Consider the following 21,934-nt stretch of genomic DNA (forward strand, 5'->3'; position numbering starts at 1 on the left):
GTTTACCTTAGCATACTTCTTTCTCCTATTTCTGTATTGTTCTTTCCTGTGCAACACTTTTTCCTCTTGTTGATTTCTATTTTTTCGCCATCATGTGACAATTTCTATTGTCACATGATCGCTTCTTCCCATTGGACTCAGCCAAAGTTTACTTGGTCAACTTTTTGGGGTTCATAAACACTAAGACCAACTGTGCTAGTTCTACCTCTCCTCTGCATCTTGTAGGTTTCTTCACTCACTGTCTCATTGTATTCACCATCATGGTTTGCATTAGCTCTTCACTCCATGACCCAACATTTTCTTTCACTTTCATTTCCTCCCAGTTAATTCCTTTAGTGTTCAAGTTGCCTACTAAGAGCACTTTGTTACTTTTCCTTCTCATTTCCTCTATACTATTTCTTGTTTTTAGTTGCATAGTTTTATATCTGTTGGTCTCCTATGCATAAGTTTTTGGTAGTATATACATCACAATAACTCCTTTTTTCACTTCCTTTGATCTTAATCACAACAGTCAAAGTTTCTGCAATTCCATCACCATATTCCGCTTCCTCAACAATAATATCCTCTTTTACCAATACCATCACTCCTCTTGCCTTTCCTTCTCTGTCTCTCCGTCATGTGCTATATCCTTCCTTTGCAAATCTCAACTTTATTTTCTCTTTTGGTTTTGGCTTCCATTAAACATATCACATCTGGTTTATTGTTCTTTAGATAGTCTTTAAATTCCAATAGGCTTGACACATAATTTTTAAGCTTCTGCTTGGTGATCTTCCGTAGCATCTTTGTGCCACCATTTCGCCATTTTCATGTCTACAATTTTCAAAAGAATCTTCTCACTTGATCCTGTGTTGTCTCCTTGTTTTTTTTGACTGGGCATCTACTCTCGACTCTTTCAGTTTACTTTCCTCTTCTTCATTCATGTCTCTTTTTATCCATATTTATCTCATTCCTTCTACTTTTGTCAATTTTCCTGTTGTTCATAACACATGTTCTGCTGCTGTTTGTGTCATGAAACTTATTTTCATTGGTCTTGTTGCATTTTTGTCGTATTTTCCGATTCTGTAAACCTCTTCGATTTGTTCAACTACCCCCTCTCCTTCCCCAGCCACTTCTGCTAAAATATCCTTAGCTCTTTTCATTTCTTCTTTCTCTCTAGCTATTTTCATGATCCCAAATACCACCACACACATCTTTCTCTGTACTGTGTCTCTAACAAGGTTATTTTTTCCTATACTATTTTAATCACTTGCTTTTCCATATCCTTATTGTGTTCCTGTCACTGTTGCTTCATTATCTCCTTCATATTCACCTTTATTGTTGTTCTCTCTTTTCTTTCCAACTTTTGACTTCCTCTGTCACTATTTTTTTTTACTTCCCCAACCTTAATCTCTCTCTCTCTCTCTCTCTCTCTCTCTCTCTCTCTCTCTCTCTTGTAAAGCTTTCTTTAACTCCTTGTTTTCTTCCTTGAGTTTTTTTTTCTTCACTTTCCTTTGTTACTTCTTCTCTCAGTTCTTTGTTTTCTTTTCTCCTTCCATCTCCCTCTTCATCTCTATTATATCACTGGTTATCTTTTTTCTTTTTTTTACACTGTCACCACCCACCTCTTTCCTTTCCACACCTTTGTTATTGTTGCTAAGTTATGTATTTTTTCTCCTGTTTTCACATTTTCATCTTCAGTTTTCCACATTCATATATTTGTATGAGCTGCACTGAGGTCCTCTTCCTTGAAATCTTCAAAAACACTTGAGTCCACACTGAATGCCATCTTCCCTGTTGATATCGCTGACAATGTTTACTTTACACCACTCTTCCATTTTACTCTTTCAGCCACTGCCTGATTTACATCACTTTCCCCTGTGCCCACATCTTGCACACTTCCCTATTAAGCAGACAGCTTGGCCTCCCCTGTGCAATCAAAAACTAGTAAATCCCTGGAGCTGCTGTGGATGTGTCCAATCAGTTGGGTGGCCTGGTGGTGTGTGTGTGTGTGTGTGTGTGTGTGTGTGTGTGTGTGTGTGTGTGTGTGTGTGTGTGTGTGTGTATGTATTTACATAGTTGTGCTTTATGGGAAAAAAGCTATGCTTGTGCTGTCCCATCTCCATATCTTTTAATATCCAACTTAGCCTTGAATCCATGTATACTTTCTACTTTCTGCATTTACTATCTCCTCATCCAGACTGTTCCACACATCAATACTTCTATATGGGAAACTATACTTTTTGATGTCTCTTCTACAAGCACTCCTCTTCAGCCTCTTTCCATGTCCTCTAGTGTCCCGTGTATCCCAGACCATTAAGTTGCTCTGATCCACCTCCTCTACTCCCTATGTTTTATATATCGCAATCAAGTCTCCCCTTTTTCTCCTCTTTTCTAGTGTTGGTAGATGTATCCTTGCCAGTCTCTCTTCATATGACAAGTCCCTGATATTTGGTAACATCTTTGTAGCTGCTCTCTGAACTCTCTCCAACTTCCTTATATCCTTTTTCTTATAAGGCAACCACACTACTGCTCCATATTTTAGTCTAGGTCTTATCAACGACATGATCATCTTCCTGACCATCTCTTCATCCATATATGCAAAAGTTTGCCTTATTCTTCTCAACAATTTTGCTAATGTGTCTCTCTAGGGTCAGGTTCCCAGTCACTGTGACACCGAGATCCTTTTCCTCTTCTGCTCCACTCAACCTTATGCCATTCAACACATAATTTCCTTTTACTATTCTTGTACTTTTTCCAAATTCTATTACTTTACACTTCTTTAAATCAAATTCCATTTCCCATCTATAACTCCACTCTGATATCATGTTCAGGTCTTCTTGTAACGTTCCAGTCTTCTGCACTCTCAACTTTCTTCAGCAACTTTGCATCATCCACATAAAGGCTCATGTAGCTGTTCACACTCTCCGTCATATCATTTATATAAATTGCAAACATGATTGGTGCAAGTACTGAGCCTTGGGGTACTCCACTTATGACTTCCCTCCATGATGATTTTTCATCTTTTACCAACGTTTTCATTTCTCTGTTTGTCAAGAAATTTTCCATCCACCTCAGCAGGCTCCCCCCTTAGCCCACCATTATGCTTCAACTTCCACAACAATTTCCTGTGTGGCACTTTATCAAAGGCCTTCTTCAGGTCTAAATAAACACAATCTGCCCATCCATCTCTTTCTTGCATTATATCCACCACTCTAGAATAAAAACTCAGTAAGTTTGTAACACATGATCACCCTCTCCTAAATCCAAATTGTTGCTTTAGTATCACTTCATTTCCTCCTCCATTTATCCTTCACCAATCTTTCACACATTTTACACACCACACTTGTTAGAGACACAGGTCTATAGTTTAAGGGCTCCTTTTTACTACTACTTTTGTAGATTGGCACTATGTTGGCTCTTTTCCATTCAATTGGAACTCTACTTTCAATTAGGGAGCTCTCAATAATATTATGTATTACCCATGTCAACTGCTGATTGGACTCTTTTAGTATCCATTCTGACACTCCATCAGGTAAATACAACTAGGTAAATACACACACACACACACACACACACACACACACACACACACACACACACACACACACACACACACACACACACTGATGCCTGCCAGCTGTTTGGATATGAATGTGTATTTACCTAGTTGTTTACCTAGTTGTAGTTTATGGGAAAAGCGCTATGCTCGTGCTGTCCCATTTCCATATCTTTTAATATCCAACTTAGCCTTGAATCCATGTATACTTTCTGCATTTACTATCTCCTCATCCAGACTGTTCCATACATCAATACTTCTATATGGGAAATTATACTTTTTGATGTCTCTTCTACAAGCACTCCTCTTCAGCCTCTTTCCATGTCCTCTAGTGTCCCATGTATCCCAGACCATTAAGTCGCTCCGGTCCACCTCCTCTACTCCCTCATATCAAGTCTCCCCTTTCTCTCCTCTTTTCCAACATTGGTAGATGTATCCTTTCCAGTCTCTCTTCATGTGACAAGTCCCTGATACTTGGTACCATCTTCGTAGCTGCTCTCTGAACTCTCTCCAACTTCCTTATATCCTTTTTCTTGTATGGCAACCACACTACTGCTGCATATTTTAGTCTAGATCTTATCAGTGACATGATCATCTTCCTGACCATCTCTTCATCCATATATGGATGCCTGCCTTATTCTTTTCAACAAGTTATAGGTTTCTCCTGTAATTTTGCTAATGTGTCTCTCCGGGGTCAGGTTCCCAGTCACTGTAACACCGAGATCTTTTCCTCTTCTGCTCCATTCAACCTTACACCATTCAACACAATTTCCTTTTACTCTTCTTGTACTTTTTCAAAATTCTATTACCTTACACTTCTTTAAATTAAATTCCATTTCCCATCTATAACTCCACTCTGATATCTTGTTCAGGTCTTCTTGTAACGTTCCACAGTCCTCTGCACTCTCAACTTTCTTCAGCAACTTTGCATCATCCACAAAAAGGCTCATGTAGCCATTCACACACTCTGTCATATCATTTATATAGACTGCAACCATGATTGGTGCAAGTACTGAGCCTTGGGGTACTCCACTTATGGCTTCCCTCCATGATGATTTTTTATCTTTTACCACCGTTCTCATTTCTCTGTTTGTCAAGAAATTTTCCATCCATCTCAGCAGGCCCCCCCCACCTTAGCCCACCATTATGCTTCAACTTCCACAACAATTTCCTGTGTGGCACTTTATTAAAGGCCTTCTTCAGGTCTAAATAAACACAATCTGCCCATCTCTTTCTTGCATTATATCCACCACTCTAGAATAAAAACTCCTTCACCAATCTTTCACACATTTTGCACATCACACTTGTTAAAGACACAGGTCTATAGTTTAAGGGCTCCTCTTTACTACCACCTTTGTAGATTGGCACTATGTTGGCTCTCTTCCATTCAATTGGGACACTGTTTTCAATTAGGGAGCTTTCAATAATATTATGTATTATCCATTGCACTCTTTTAGTATCCATCCTGACACTCCATCAGATCCAGGGGCCTTTCTAATGTCTAGTCCTTCCATCAGTTTCTGGACATCCTCTACAGTCACCTGGATTTCCCCCAGACCCATTTCTTCACTCATCTCACTCTGCCACACAAATGTTTTCTCTTTTGTGAATACTGATTGTAAACTCCTGTTCATTATATCTGCCAATTCAGCTGGATCCTGGTGTTTTTTTTTTTTTTTTTGTAGGAAGGACACTGGCCAAGGGCAAGAAAAATCCAATAAAAAAAAAATGACACTGAAATGCCAGTTCCATAAAAGGGTCAAAGCAGTAGTAAAAAAAACTGATGAATACGTGTCTTGAAACCTCCCTCTTGAAGGAATTCAAGTCATAGGAAGTGGAAATACAGAAGCAGGCAGGGAGTTCCAGAGTTTACCAGAGAAAGGGATGAATGACTGAGAATACTGATTAACTCTTGCATTAGAGAGGTAGACAGAATAGGGGTGAGAAAAAGAAGAAAGTATTGTGCAGCAAGGCCATGGGAGGAGGGGAGGCATGCAGTTAGCAAGATCAGAAGAGCAGTTAGCATGAAAATAATGGTAGAAGACAGCTAGAGATGCAACATTGCGGCGGTGAGAGAGAGGCTGAAGACAGTCAGTTAGAGGAGAGGAGTTGATGAGATGAAAAGCTCTTGATTCCACCCTGTCTAGAAGAGTAGTATGAATGGAACACCCCCAGACATGTGAACCATACTCCATACATGGATGGATAAGGCCCTTGTACAGAGTAAGCAGCTGGGGGGTGGTAGTGGTAGAGGATTGCAAGAGATACAACACTGCAGTAATGAGAAAGAGGCTGAAGACAGTGTTTTTTTTTTCTTTAATATGTAGGAGGGACACTGACCAAGGGCAACAAAAATCCAATAAAAAAAAAAAAAGCCCAATGAGACGCCAGTCCCAGAAAAGGGTCCAAGGCGGTAGTAAAAAATTGAAGGATAAAGTGTCTTGAAACCTCCCTCTTAGATGAATTCAATTCATAGGAAGGTGGAACTACAGAAGCAGGCAGAGAGTTCCAGAGTTTACCAGAGAAGGGGATGAATGGCTGAGAATACTGGTTAACTCTTGCATTAGAGAGGTGGACAGAATAGGGGCGAGAGAAAGAAGAGAGTCTTGTGTAGCAAGGCTGTGGGAGAAGGGGAGGCATGCATTAAGCAAGATCACAACAGCAGTTATCATGAAAATAGCAGTAGAAGACAGTTAGAGATGCAACACTGCAGTGATGAGAGAGAGGCTGAAGACAGTCAGTTAGAGAAGAGGAGTTGATGAGACGAAAAGCTTTTGATTCCACCCTGTCTAGAAGAACAGTATGAGCGGAACTCCCCCAGACATGTGATGTATACTCCACATATAGACAGATAAGGCCATTATACAGAGTTAGCAGCTAGGGGGGTGAGAAAAACTGGTGGAGACATCTCAGAACGCCTAACTTTATAGAAGCTGTTTTAGCTACAGATGAGATGTTAGGTTTCTAGTTCAGATTATAAGTAAAGGACAGACTGAGGATGTTCAGTGTAGATGAGAGGGACAGTTAAGTGTCACTGAAGAAGAGGGGATAGTTATCTGGAAGGTTGTGTTGAGTTGATAGATAGAGGAATTGAGTTTTGAGGCACTGAACAATACCAACTTTGCTCTGACACAATCAGAAATTTTAGAAGTCAGGCGTTCTGTGGCTTCCCTGCGTGAAATGTTTACCTCCTGAAGGGTTGAATGTCTATGAAAAGATGTGGAAAAGTGCAGGTTGGTATCATCAGCATTGGACCAGAAGCTTGGTTTAGAAGGTCAATGATGAATAATAAGAAGAGAGTGAGTGATAGGACACAACCCTGGGGAACACCACTGTTAATAGATTTAGGAGAACAATGACCATGTACCACAGTAGCAATAGAACAGTCAGAAAGGAAACTTGAGATGAAGTTACAGAGAAAAGTATAGAAGCCATAGGAGGATAGTTTGGAAATCCAAGCTTTGTGCCAGACTCTATCAAAAGTTTTTGATATATCCAAGGCAACAGTAAAAGTTTCAAGAAAAATCTCTAAAAGAGGATGACCAAGACTTAGTAAGGAAAGACAGATTACCAGAAGAGAGGCCTTGATGGAACCCATACTGGTGATCAGATAGAAGGTTATGAAGAGATAGATGTTTAAGAATCTTCCTGTTGAGGATAGATTCAAAAACTTTAGATAGGCAGGAAATTAAAGCAATAGGATGTTAGTTTGAGGGATTAGAACAGTCACCCTTTTTAGGAACAGGCTGAATGTAGGCATACTTCCAGCAAGAAGGAAGGGTAAATGTTGACAGACAGAGCTGAGAGAGTTCACTAGGCAAGGTGCAAATACGGAGGCACAATTTTGATGAACAATAGGAGGGGCCCCATCAGATCCATAAATCTTCCAAGGGTTTAGGCCAGCGAGGGCATGGAAAACATCATTGCGAAGAATTTTAATAGGTAGCATGAAATAGTCAGAGGTTGGAGGAAAGGGAGGAACAAACCCAGAATCATCCAAGGTAGGGTTTTCAGCAAAGGTTTGAGTGAAGAGTTCAGCTTTAGAAATAGATGTGATAGCAATGGTGCCATATGGTTGAAATAAAGGAGGGAAAGAAGAAGAAGCAAAGTTATTGGAGATATTTTTGGCTAGATGCCAGAAGTCGCGAGGGGAGTTAGATCTTGAAAGGTTTTGACACTTTCTGTTAATAAAGGAGTTTTTGGCTGGCTTGAGAACAGATTTGGCATGGTTCCGGGCAGAAATATGAAGTGGATGAGATTCTGGTGATGAAAGGCTTAAGTACCTTTTGTGGGCCACCTCTCTATCATGTATAGCATGAGAACAAGCTGTGTTAAACCAAGGTTTCGAAGGTTTAGGACAAGAAAAAGAGTGAGGAAAGTACGCCTCCATGCCAGACACTATCACCTCTGTAAGATAGCTAGGCAGGGGAACGAGACACAGGGACACACATCTCTCCTTTATTGGGCTCGGCCCGGAACTGAGGATACACTCTTGGCGACAAGCAGTGCTTGGCTTGCCGCTGGGAAAACATATCGTACAAATAATAATATATCCAATATCGCCCCCTGTAAGATAAATGTGTGCCTGCAACACATTAATCTGATATGTGTGTGTGTGTGTGTGTGTGTGTGTGTGTGTGTGTGTGTGTGTGTGTGTGTGTGCGTTACACATAGTCGCTCAGCCACCCCGGTCGCCGCACCTGCCTCCTGGGTGCGGGGCGTAGCTGAGGTTGGGTGGGGGTTGAGACTTGTGCGGGTGTCGTGGTTGGTTGAGCGGCCGGCGGGGTTGGTGGGCGCAGGGTTGGCGGTGCGGGCGGTGGGGTTGACTTAGCGACGGGCCGCAGAAGATGCTTCCTGTTCCTGAGGCTTATTCGGCCGCTACCATCAAGCCTGACGGTGTACTTCCTGTAGGGCAGCGCCTCCACGATCAAGCCCGTGCGGTCCCACGTGCCCGAGGCCTGGTTCTGCATCCTTACTCGTGGGCCGGGGGACAGGGGCCGGAGCTGTCTGGGTGTGCAGGTTGCCATCAGGGTGTTGCCTTCCTCCCCCATTTTCACTTCTCTCTCACGCAGCGTCCTTCCCCAGTGCCTGTCCACCTTGTAATGTCGTTGGGCCGTTGGCACGCCATCACGCAGCTGCCTTCCGGTGGCAAGTTGGGCGGGGGACTTGTTGACAGATCGCAGCGGGGTGTTAAGGTACTGCAGCACAGCGAGGGAGGTTTTGTCCGTGTCCAATGAGCCCCCGCTACCTGTGTTGGCTCTGATGATTCTTTTGGCCGTCTTGACCGCTGCTTCAGCCCGCCCGTTTGACTGTGGGTACTGTGCTGAGGACAGGCGTGCAATGACACCCCACTTCTTGAGGAATTCCGACATTTCCTCGCTCGCCAGGTTCGGCCCCCCATCAGTGGACAGCTGTTCCGGGGCGCCCCATCGCGTGAAGTACTGCCCCATTTGACTCTTGATTTTATTAGATGTAGCACCGTGTGGGAAATGGGCGAGTTCTAGCCATCCAGTGAGCCTGTCAATGTAGACCATGTAGGTGTGCCCCTCATGCTGAAACATGTCCGCCACTGTGGATTGGAATGGGTACTCTGGGGGCGGCGTGATGACGAGTGTTTCTGAGGGCTGAGAGGGAGCGTGCGTCTCGCATGACGTGCACAACGCCCGGTAGTGCTGCAGGTCCCCTTCCAACCCGGGCCAGTATACACATTGCCTTGCCCTCCGCAGCATGGAATCTAGCCCTTGGTGACCAGCGTGTAAGTTTGCTGCTACCTGTGGGCGGAGGGGCTCAGGAATCACGAGTCGCACACAACCCTCGTCAAAGGTGTATGTGACAAGGTCTTGAGAGACTGCCAACCGGTCCCTCACGCCATAGAACGGGCGCAGGCAGGCCACTTCTTGCGCCTTGTGTGGGTGCCAGTCCGCGGCCAACACTTTGGCCAGTAGTAGTTGGTAGACAGGGTCGTCGGCTGCAGATTTTCTCACCGCTGACTCGTCGAGAACGTGACCCTCATGTTCGGCTGTGGCGATGACCACGGCTGCTACTGCCTCGGTGAGGTCCTCATCCAGGTCGGCGTCGGTGTCTGTGGTGGGGCTTCTGAGGGCTGGGTACCTGGACAGGAAGTCGGCTGCGGCGTTCCTTTTTCCTGGCAGATATTTGACTTGAAAGTGGTACTGTAGTGTTCGCTCCTTGAGCCAGAAGAGTCGTGGGTTGATGACTTCTGTGAGGGCCCTGTCCCCCAGCAGCTTGGTGAGAGGGCGGTGGTCGGTGACGATGGTGAGGTTCGGGCACCCCAACAAGAACAGCTGGGCTTTCTGGAGGCACCACACCACAGCCAAGGTTTCCCCCTCTACCGCGGCGTAACCAGTCTCGGCGGCCGTGAGGTGGCGGCTTCCGCACAGGGCCAGACGCCAGCCCGCCCTGCAGCAGAAGGGAGCGGCAGCAGATGAGCAGTGGCAGAACTGCTGCAGGATAATGAATCCAATGCCCTCCCTGCTCCAGTCTGTGAGGGCAACTGTGGGGCGGGTTTTGTCGTAATATGCCAGGCCGTCCTTTGCAAGCTGGCATATGGTGTCCTGAGCGCGGCGGAATTTCTCCTGCAGGTGCTCGTCCCAGTACACAGCCTTTCCGCACGGCTTCTTCAGGAGCTCCCTGAAGGCGTTCATGATTGGGGCTGTGGTGAGGAATGGGGCAAGTTGATTGACAAACCCGTACCACGATCTGATGTCTGAGATGGAGGGCTTGTCAGGCATCCTGAAGCTTTTGATTGCCGCTAGGCGCTCGTCTGTGGGTTTGTACTCCTCCAAGCCGAGGCGAAAACCCACGAAATCCACCTCCCTCCGTGTGAACTGGAATTTTTCAGGCTTCAAAGTAATCCCCTTGGCTGCACAGGTCGCCAGAAACTCATACGTGTCCCAGAATGCATCTTCGATGTTGCTGTCGTAGAGGAGGGTGTCGTCGATACACTTGTGCTTCCTCACGATGCCTTGGATGGCGTCATCGAAGCGTTTTGTGTATGCGTCGCCAGCAGAACAGTGGCCCATGGGGGTCCGGAGGTACCTGAACCTCCCCCATGGGGTGATGAAGGTGGTGAGACTTCGACTCTCCTCGTCCAGCCTGACTTGGTGGTACCCCCAATAAGCGTCAGCCACTGTCTTGAAGCAATGTTTGGGGACACTAGACACCATGTCGAAGGGGGCAGGGGTGTGGTGTGTCTCTCTGCGGCATACGGCGTTGAGGCGCTGGTAATCGACGGTGCGCCGCGGTTGCCCTGATTTCTTTGCTACCACAACCATGCGGGCACACCACTCCGTGGGTTCCCCTGCCGGGACGGGCTCGATGACGCCTCGCCGTACGTCGTCTTCAAGCTGGGCTTTCACCTCGTCCTCCCAGTGTTTCGGCACCGAGGCGGGCGTGTGGCAGGCGTAGGGGACAGCGTTGGGTGCCAGGTGGATGTGGTGAGGCTCGCCGTCCATCACGGGCAGTGGGCTCCTTGTGGTGTTGAAGGCAGAGGCCGAGAAGTGTTGTAGTAGCCACTCCTCTAGCCGTCGTACATGCTCCTCGTGTGGTGGGAATGGTATCGTAGCAGGCTTGGCAGGCGGCTGGGCAGGCTCGGCGGTCGTGTCATGCGCTTCCACTGCTTGCACTGTCGGCAGGGAGTGGTGAGGGAAGCCGGCGGGCACCAGCCCCAGCTCCTTGCACGCGCTCAGTGACAGGAACAGCGACCTGGCGGAGGGTACGAAGTATACTTCTTGCTGTGTAGCATGGCTGCCAAGGTAAATGTCACACCGGCACGATCTGAGGCACCGTAAGGGCAAGTCCGCTACATCCCGCAAGCCTGCACATCCCTGTAGCTGCGTGGGTTGTATGTTGAGACTGGACAGGAGGGCCGCCCCCGCGACGCACACCTGGGCACCGGTGTCCGCCACAGCTGCTGTGCGGTGCTTGGCGCCCTTGCCAAGCGCCACTGTTACCTCTATGGTGGGTTGGCGGGACACGTTCGCGCCTGCCGTTGTCACTGATCCCGAGACGGCGTAGGCAGATGCAGTGCTGTGTGGGCGCTTGGAGCTCCTGCAACACCTCTTGAAGTGACCTTTCTTACGACAGGCGACGCAGACTGCTTCCCTGGCCGGGCAGGAAGCTCCGTCAGGGGCGTGCGAAGTACCACAGTTCCAGCAAGTACGTGAGGGCTGTGTCTTGCCAGAGGTGGTGGCAGCGGCGGTGTCGAGCGTCTGGTTCCCGTCCTCCTCGGCCCGCACGGTGCCAGCCGCGCGACTGCTTTCCCGCCAACTGCCCACGCCTGTGGTGTGTTGGCAGGCTGCCTCATATGCACAACACATGGCCCTTAGGGCGTCCACACTGCCTAACGAGTCACACGCCTGATACACCTGCTGTTTGAGGCCCGCGTCGCGGATGCCTACCACAAGCTTTTTCAATAGCAAGTACTCAGAGAGGTTGAGGCTGCACTGGGGACACTCGAAAGTGCAGTCGTTGACTTTCTGGGCGCCCCGTACGAAGTAGTCACTAACACACTCGTCCTGCCCTTGGCTGACACTGAAAAACTCTGCCCACTGCACTGCCGGGCTGGAGGAGCGAAGCACTAGGTTACCAATGGCGTCCAGCACCTCCTGCTGTGTGAGGGCGCTCCACTGGTTGAAGGTGAATCTGGCGTCCAAGGCACGTTGCAGCGGGGGGCCACAGAGGAGTCTGACGTGATGGACCGCTTCCTGGCGTGGCCACTTGCAGAGGAGAAGCCAGCACTCCATGGACCGTTTCCACGACCTGAATGCAGCTGGTGTCATATCCAGGTCGCATTTCTCGGGGGCAGCTGAGAGAGGCACCCGAGGGGCGGGCGCCACGTTGCCTCGTGTGATGAGCGTCGCCATGTTGGCCTGCAAGGTGGTGATGGCTTGTTGCTGGTCACTGATGATCTGCCTTGCCTGCTGGAGCAGCGGCTGGAGGCTGCGAGGAACCACTGTCGTCGAGGCCCTAGGCGTCGAGCGAGGGGATCGGCGAGGTAGAGGCATCTTGACCGGTGTAGGTAAGGGTTTCACTGCGCCATGTAAGATAGCTAGGCAGGGGAACGAGACACAGGGACACACATCTCTCCTTTATTGGGCTCGGCCCGGAACTGAGGATACACTCTTGGCGACAAGCAGTGCCTGGCTTGCCGCCGGGAAAACATATCGTACAAATAATAATATATCCAATAACCTCTGTTATGCACTCAGCACACAAAGACGGGTCTTTGACACGGAAGCAGTAGTCATTCCAAGGAAGATCAGCAAAATACCTCCTCAGGTCCCCCCAACTAGCAGAGGCAAAATGCCAGAGGCACCTTTGCTTAGGGGGATCCTAAGGAAGGATTGGAGAGATAGGATAAGATACAGATATGAGATTGTGATCGGAGGAGCCCAATGGAGAAGAGAGGGTGACAGCATAAGTAGAAGGATTAGAGGTCAGGAAAAGGTCAAGAATGTTGGGCGTATCTCCAAGATGGTCAGAAATACGAGTTGGGTGTTGCACCAATTGCTCTACGTCATGGAGGATACCAAAGTTGAAGGCTAGTTCACCAGGATGGTTAGTGAAGGGAGAGGAAAGCCAAAGCTGGTGGTGAACATTGAAGTCTCCAAGAATGGAGATCTCTGCTAAAGGGAAGAGGGTCAGAATGTGCTCCACTTTGGAAGTTAAGTAGTCAAAGAATTTCTTACAGTCAGAGGAGTTAGGTGAGAGATATAAAGCACAGATAAATTTAGTATGAGAGTGACTCTGTAGTCATAGCCAGATGGTGGAAAACTCAGAAGATTCAAGAGCGTGGGCATGAGAGCAGGTTAAGTCATTGTGCACATAAACGCAGCATCCAGCTTTGGATCGAAAATGAGGATTGAGAAAGTAGGAAGGAACAGAAAAGGGGCTACTGTCAGTTGCCTCAGACACCTGAGTTCCAGTGAGGAAAAGAAGATGAGGTTTAGAAGAGGAGAGGTGGTGTTCTACAGATTGAAAATTAGATCTTAGACTGCGAATGTTGCAGAAGTTAATGAAGAAAAAGCTGAGGCGGGTGTCAAGACACTTAGGGTCGTTGACAGAAAGGCAGTCCGACCTGGGGACATTTATGGTCCCCTCCCCAGATGGGGACTCCGAGGCTGGAAGGAGTCATCATGATGATTTTAAAATTTTTGAGTGAAGGGTATGTGTGTTATTAGATGCTTGTAGTTTTGTGTGGAGGAAGAGAGTTGTCTTTAGTGGGCAGGCTGTGACTGCCCCCTTGTGTTCTGAGACACAAAGGGAAATGTTCAGTGAGGTCACAGCTGGGTTTAATGATAAGTTCACAGCACCCCCTGATCCAGTGTTTTAGACCTCACTGGGAGTAATTATCATTTTGGCAGGTGCATACTGTTTACTGGAATTGATAAAACAAAAAGCTTTTCATTCAATCCGGTCTAAGAGAATGGTTCGAGTGGAATGCCACCATACATGTGAAGCATACTCCATACATGGACAGATAAAGTCCCTGTACAAAGTTAGCATCTGTGGGGTGAGAAAAACTGGCAGAGATGACTCAGAATGCCTAACCTCATAGAAGCTGTTTTTGCTAAGGATGAAATGTGAAGTTTCCAGCTTAGATTATAAGTAAAGGATAGACTGAGAATGTTCAGTGTAGAAGAAGGGGACATTTGAGTGTCAATGAAAAAGAAAGGATAGCTGTCTGGAAGGTTTTGTCAAGTTCACAGATGGAGGAATTGAGTTTTAAGGCGTTGAACAATATTAAGTTTGCTCTATCCCTATCAGGCATTCTGTGGCTTCACTGCATGAACTGTTTACTTCTTGAAGGGATGGACATCTAGGAATTGAGTTTTTGAGGCAATGAACAATAAAAAATGTGCTCTGCCCCAATCACAAATTTTAGAGAGATCAGATGTCAGGCATTTTGTGGCCTCCCTGTGTGAACTGTTTATTTCCTGAAGGCTTGGACACTGACAAAAAGACATGGAAAAGTGCAGGGTGGTATCATTGGCGTAGGAATGAATAGGACAAAAAGTTTGGTTTAGAAGATCATTAATGAATGATATGAAGAGAGTGGGAGACAGGACACAACCCAGAAGAACACCACTGTCAATAGATTTAGGAGAAGAACAGTGATCGTCTACCACAGCAGCAAGAGAAAAGTCAGAGAGGAAACTTGAGATAAAGTTACAGAGAGAAAGAAAGAAGCTGTAGGAGGGTAGTTTGGTAATCAAAGCTTTGTGGCAGACTCTATCAAAAGCTCTTGATATGTCTAACATGACATCAAAAGTTTCACCAAAATCTCTATAAGAGGATTACCAAGACTCACTGAGGAACACCAGATCACCAGTAGAGCGGCCTTGATGGAAACCATACTGGCGATCAGATTGAAGGTTGTGAAGTGATAGATGTTTAAGGATTTTCATGTTGAGGACAGCATAAAAAACTTTAGATAGGCAGGAAATTAAAGCTATAGGATGTTAGTTTGAGGGATTAGAATGGTCACCCTTTTAAGGAAGAGGCTGAATATAGGCAAATTTCCAGCAAGAAGGAAAGGTAGATGTTGACAGACAGAGTTGAAAGAGTTTGACTAAGTAAGGTGCAAGCACAGAGGCACAGTTTCAGAGAAGAATAGGAGGGACCCAATCAGGTCCATAAGCCTGGAATTCCAAGGATTCAGGCCAGCAAGGGCATGGAAAACATCATTACAAAGGATTTTAATAGGTAATATGAAGTAGTCAGAGGGTGTAGGAGAGGGAGGAACAACCCCTGAATCATCCAAGGTAGAGTTTTTAGCAAAGGTTTCAGCAAATAGTTCATCTTTAGAAATAGATGAGATGACAGTGGTGCCATCAGGAGGGGAGGAGGAGAGGAAAAGATGAAGAAGCAAAGTTATTGGTGCCAGAAGTCATGAGGGGAGTTAGATCTTGAGAGATTTTGACACTTTCTATTGATGAAGAAGTTTTTGGCTAGCTGGAGAATAGACTTGGCATGATTCCAGGCAGAAATATGAAGTACATGAGATTCAGGTGATGGAAAGCTCAAGTCCCCTTTTGTGGGCCACCTTTTCTATCATGTAAAGCACAAGAATAGCTGTGTTGGGAGAGTTTAGGTTGAGAGAAAGTGTGAGGAATGTATGCCTTCATGCCAGACACTATCATCTCTGTTATATGCTCAGCACAAAGAGATGGGTCTCTGACATGGAAGCAGAACTCATTCCAAGGAAAATCAGCATACCTCCTCAGGTACCCCAACTAGCAAAGGCAAAATGCCAGAGACACTTCCACTTAGGGGGATCCTGAGGAGAGACTGGAGCAATAGGACAAGGTACAGATATGAGGTTGTGATCAAAGGAACCCAACAGAAAAGACTAGGTGACAGCATAAGCAGAAGGATTAGAGGTTAGGAAAAGATCAAGAATGTTGGATGTATCTCCATGAATGGTTAAGACTATGAGTAGGGTATTGCACGAGTTGCTCTAGGTCATGAAGGATAGCAAAGGCTAGTTCACCAGGATGGTCAGTGAAAGGAGAGGAAAACCAAAGCTGATGGTGAATGTTGAAGTGTCCAAGAATGGAGATCTTCACAAAATGAAAGTCAGAATATGCTCCACCTTAAAAGTTAAGTAGTCAAAGAATTTCTTATAGTCAGAGGCATTAGGCGAAAGGTATACAACACAAATAAATTTTGTTTTGGAGTGACTCTGTAGTCATAGCCAGATGGTGGAAAACTTGGAATATTCAAGAGTGTGGGCACGAAAGCATGTTAAGTCATTGTGCACATCTCATCCCATACATCTGCTTCTCAAAACCCACAAATGAACTGCCACTCTTCTTCCACATTACCACACTGCCCAATTTTTCATTAAGTTCTGGTCATTCACAATCTTTTCCTGGCACTCTACTGTCTCCTCCCTCTTCTCCAACTCATTCACTTTCAGAACTGACTTTGTCTCATCCTCTTGCCACACTTTCATCCATCTGTTGTTGACTCTCACCTTCATCTCAGCCAGATAGTGGTTTGATACACAATACCCAGCTCATCTCCACATCCACACACCCAACAACCATTTCACCACATTCCCTGATGCAATCACATGTTCCATCATTGCTCTATCTACAACTACTTCATTTACCTGCTTCATCTTTATATACCTATAGATACCCTTGTTCTTAAACATCATGCTCCCAACCACCAGTTTCTGCTTCATATACAATTCTAACATTTTCTCTGTTTCCTTTTCTACCTAACACACCATGCCTTCCAATGCTCCCAACCAAAACTTCATCTCCAACTAAGGTACTTAAATCCACCAACAGCATGACATTTACAGTCTCCAAAATACTGCATCCACTCATCAACCTCAATCCAAATTTTTTTTTCCTTCACATTATCATTTCACTTCCTATAGTCACATGCACTCAAAATTTTCCAAACTTTACCTTTGTCATGAGCAAGACCATGAGGGGAGGTAGTAAGGCAAATACATGTCTGACTGCTTTTTTTTTTTTTAATGTAGGAAAGACACCGGCCAAGGGCAACAAAAATCCAATAAAAAAATGCCCACTGAAATGCCAGTCCCACAAAAGGGTCAAAGCAGTGGTCAAAAATTGGTGGATAAGTGTCTTGAAACCTCCCTCTTGAAGGAATTCAAGTCATAGGAAGGTGGAAATACAGAAGCAGGCAGGGAGTTCCACAGTTTACCAGAGAAAGGGATGAATGATTGAGAATACTGGTTAACTCTTGCGTTAGAGAGGTGGACAGAATAGGGGTGAGAGAAAGAAGAAAGTCTTGTGCAACGAGGCCGCGGAAGGAGGGGAGGCATGCAGTTAGCAAGATCAGAAGAGCAGTTGGCATGAAAATAGCGGTAGAAGACAGCTAGATATGCAACATTGCGGCGGTGAGAGAGAGGCTGAAGACAGTCAGTTAGAGGAGAGGAGTTGATGAGACGAAAAGCTTTTGATTCCACCCTGTCTAGAAGAGCAATATGAGTGGAACCCCCCCTGACATGTGAAGCATACTCCATACATGGATGGATAAGGCGCTTGTACAGAGTTAGCAGCTGGGGGGGTGAGAAAAACTGGCAGAGACGTCTCAGAACACCTAACTTCATAGAAGCTGTTTTAGCTAGAGATGAGATGTGAAGTTTCCAGTTCAGATTATAAGTAAAGGACAGACCGAGGATGTTCAGTGTAGAAGAGGGGAGCAGTTGAGTGTCATTGAAGAAGAGGGGATAGTTGTCTAGAAGGTTGTGTCGAGTTGATAGATGGAGGAATTGAGTTTTTGAGGCATTGAACAATACCAAGTTTGCTCTGCCCCAATCAGAAATTTTAGAAAGATCAGAAGTCAGGCGTTCTGTGGCTTCCCTGCGTGATATGTTTACCTCCTGAAAGGTTGGACATCTATGAAAAGACGTGGAAAAGTGTAGGGTGGTATCATCAGCGTAGGAGTGGATAGGACAAGAAGTTTGGTTTAGAAGATCATTAATGAATAATAAGAAGAGAGTGGGTGACAGGACAGAACCCTGAGGAACAAAATTGTTAATAGATTTCGGAGAAGAATAGTGACCGTCTACCACAGCAGCAATAGAACAGTCAGAAAGGAAACTTGAGATGAAGTTACAGAGAAAAGGATAGAAACCGTAGGAGGGTAGTTTGGAAATCAAAGCTTTGTGCCAGACTCTATCAAAGGCTTTTGATATGTCCAAGGCAACAGCAAAAGTTTCACCAAAATCTCTAAAAGAGGATGACCAAGACTCAGTAAGGAAAGCCAGAAGATCACCAGTAGAGCAGCCTTGACGGAACCCATACTGGCGATCAGATAGAAGGTTGTGAAGTGATAGATGTTTAAGAATCTTCCTGTTGAGGATAGATTCAAAAACTTTAGATAAGCAGAAAATTAAAGCAATAGGACAATAGTTTGAGGGATTAGAGCGGTCACCCTAGCTAGTGTGTGTTCATTAGTACTGCACACTTTATTGAGCATGAGAAGAAGGTAAACACTGATGTGAAACTTAAGACTTTGAAATGTAAACCCAACCCATAGCAGTGACATGAATCATGAAGCTTTGAAATGAAACTCCAAATCCACAACTCTGACATGAAACATGAAGTCTTAAAATGAAACTCTAAAACCATTACAATCTCAAGGACACTTCCTGATGTTCTAAAATGCAGTTTTGTAACCTTGAACTTAAGAGCAAACCCATGACCTCTCTTCCTCCCCTTCTCAACACACCTGACATCACACATCCAACCCTTTATTTTAGCTTTATTTCAGTCAACACTAGCATGTCCAACTTTCATTCCACAGTCTTCCAGTCATTTCACTTCAACAACAGCACTCACTGGGAAACCAGTTCCGTTGCTCTAGCCCAGTCCTCCCCCTGCTTGGCTGCAAACTGGACAATCAGTGGCCGGTCCTCTGGTGGAGAGAGAGAGAGGGAGAGATCATATATATATATATATATATATATATATATATATATATATATATATATATATATATATATATATATATATATATATATATATATATAAGAGAGTCACTGACCAAAGGCAACAAAAAGAGCAAAACAAAAGCCCACTGAGGATGCCAGTCTCAAAAGAAAAGTTATAAAGGATCACCCAAAATTAGAGGATAACTGTCTTGAAACCTCCCTCTTGACAGAAGTTAAGTCATAGGAAGGAGGAAATACAGAAGGAGGCAGGGAGTTTAACAAACAATTCTGTCATCAACCTCCTCCTTCATTATTTTTTATTCATTTATTTTTTTTTATGTAGGAAGGATACTGGCCAAGGGCAACAAAAATCTAATAAAAAAATGCCCACTGAAATGCCAGTCCCATAAAAGGCTCAAAGCAGTGGTCAAAAATTGGTGGATAAGTGTCTTGAAACCTCCCTCTTGAAGGAATTCAAGTCATAGGATGGTGGAAATACAGAAGCAGGCAGGGAGTTCCAGAGTTTACCAGAGAAAGGAATGAATGATTGAGAATACTGGTTAACTCTTGCATTAGAGAGGTGGACAGAATAGGGGTGAGAGAAAGAAGAAAGTCTTGTGCAGTGAGGCCGCGGAAGGAAGGGAGGCATGCAGTTAGCAAGATCAGAAGAGCAGTTGGCATGAAAATAGCGGTAGAAGACAGCTAGATATGCAACATTGCGGCGGTGAGAGAGAGGCTGAAGACAGTCAGTTAGAGGAGAGGAATTGATGAGATGAAAAGCTTTTGATTCCACCCTGTCTAGAAGAGCAGTATGAGTGGAACCCCCCCAGACATGTAAAGCATACTCCATACATGGACGGATAAGGCCCTTGTACAGAGTTAGCAGCTGGGGGGGGTGAGAAAAACTGGCAGAGACGTCTCAGACACCGAACTTCATAGAAGCTGTTTTAGCTAGAGATGAGATGTGAAGTTTCCAGTTCAGATTATAAGTAAAGGACAGACCGAGAATGTTCAGTGTAGAAGAGGGGAACAGTTGAGGGTCATTGAAGAAGAGGGGATAGTTGTCTGGAAGGTTGTGTCGAGTTGATAGATGGAGGAATTGAGTTTTTGAGGCATTGAACAATACCAAGTTTGCTCTGCCCCAATCAGAAATTTTAGAAAGATCAGAAAGTCAGGCGTTCTGTGGCTTCCCTGCGTGATATGTTTACCTCCTGAAGGGTTGGACGTCTATGAAAAGACGTGGAAAAGTGCAGGGTGGTATCATCAGCGTAGGAGTGGATAGGACAAGAATTTTGGTTTAGAAGATCATTAATGAATAATAAGAAGAGAGTGGGTGACAGGACAGAACCCTGAGGAACACCACTGTTAATAGATTTAGGAGAAGAACAGTGACCGTCTACCACAGCAGCAATAGAACGGTCAGAAAGGAAACTTGAGATGAAGTTACAGAGAGAAGGATAGAAACCATAGGAGGGTAGTTTGGAAATCAAAGCTTTGTGCCAGACTCTATCAAAGGCTTTTGATATGTCCAAGGCAACAGCAAAAGTTTCACCAAAATCTCTAAAAGAGGATGACCAAGACTCAGTAAGGAAAGCGAGATCACCAGTAGAGCGGCCTTGACAGAAACCATACTGGCGATCAGATAGAAGGTTGTGAAGTGATAGATGTTTAAGAATCTTCCTGTTGAGGATAGATTCAAAAACTTTAGATAAGCAGGAAATTAAAGCAATAGGATGGTAGTTTGAGGGATTAGAGCGGTCACCCTTTTTAGGAACAGGTTGAATGTAGGCAAACTTCCAGCAAGAAGGAAAGGTAGATGTTGACAGACAGAGCTGAAAGAGTTTGACTAGGCAAGGTGCAAGCACGGAGGCACAGTTTCGGAGAACAATAGGAGGGACCCCATCAGGTCCATAAGCCTTCCGAGGGTTTAGGCCAGCGAGGGCATGGAAAACATCATTGCGAAGAATTTTAATACGTGGCATGAAGTAGTCAGAGGGTGGAGGAGAGGGAGGAACAAGCCCAGAATCATCCAAGGTAGGATGATCCAAGGTGCAAGCACGGAGGCACAGTTTCGGAGAACAATAGGAGGGACCCCATCAGGTCCATAAGCCTTCCGAGGGTTTAGGCCAGCGAGGGCATGGAAAACATCATTGCGAAGAATTTTAATACGTGGCATGAAGTAGTCAGGTCCATAAGCCTTCCGAGGGTTTAGGCCAGCGAGGGCATGGAAAACATCTTTGCGAAGAATTTTGATACATGGCATGAAGTAGTCAGAGGGTGGAGGAGAGGGAGGAACAAGCCCAGAATCATCCAAGGTAGAGTTTTTAACAAAGGTTTGAGCAAAGAGTTCAGCTTTAGAAATAGATGTGATAGCAGTGGTGCCATCTGGTTGAAGTAGAGGAGGAAAAGAAGAAGAAGCAAAGTTATTGGAGATATTTTTGGCTAGATGCCAGAAATCACGAGGGGAGTCAGATCTTGAAAGGTTTTGACATTTTCTGTTAATGAAGGAGTTTTTGGCTAGTTGGAGAACAGACTTGGCATGGTTCCGGGCAGAAATATAAAGTGCATGAGATTCTGGTGATGGAAGGCTTACCTAAGTACCTTTTGTGGGCCACCTCTCTATCATGTATAGCACGAGAACAAGCTGTGTTAAACTAAGGTTTAGAAGGTTTAGGACGAGAAAAAGAGTGAGGAATGTACGCCTCCATGCCAGACACTATCACCTCTGTTATGCGCTCAGCACACAAAGACGGGTCCCTGACACGGAAGCAGTAGTCATTCCAAGGAAAATCAGCATTATACTTGTTTCATGAAACTCCCCAAGTACATTAACTCTAGTATCTCAACCAAATGCCACAATCTAAGGCTCTCTCTCTTCCTCCACATTTAGCAGTTTCTACAAATACTCTCCCCATCTCCTTCTCACCTCATTCTACCTAACCAACATCCTGCCATCC

The 21,934-nt window shown here is 45.3% G+C and overlaps 1 protein-coding gene across 6 annotated transcripts in view; it reads right to left on the reverse strand.

Annotated features, from left to right (window-relative positions):
• The window catches only part of LOC135091611 (tRNA-dihydrouridine(20a/20b) synthase [NAD(P)+]-like), a 202,055-nt gene that overhangs the window by 89,363 nt on the left and 90,758 nt on the right, over positions 1 to 21,934 (reverse strand). For all 6 annotated transcript variants that reach the window (XM_063989372.1, XM_063989376.1, XM_063989374.1 and 3 more), the window contains one exon: positions 18,886 to 18,961. In XM_063989372.1, the coding sequence (XP_063845442.1) occupies positions 18,886 to 18,961 (76 nt within the window). The remainder of the gene's footprint in view (positions 1 to 18,885; positions 18,962 to 21,934) is intronic.

The sequence above is a fragment of the Scylla paramamosain genome, chromosome 38 (genome assembly GCF_035594125.1).
Source record: "Scylla paramamosain isolate STU-SP2022 chromosome 38, ASM3559412v1, whole genome shotgun sequence".
Classification (NCBI taxonomy): Eukaryota; Metazoa; Arthropoda; class Malacostraca; order Decapoda; family Portunidae; genus Scylla; species Scylla paramamosain.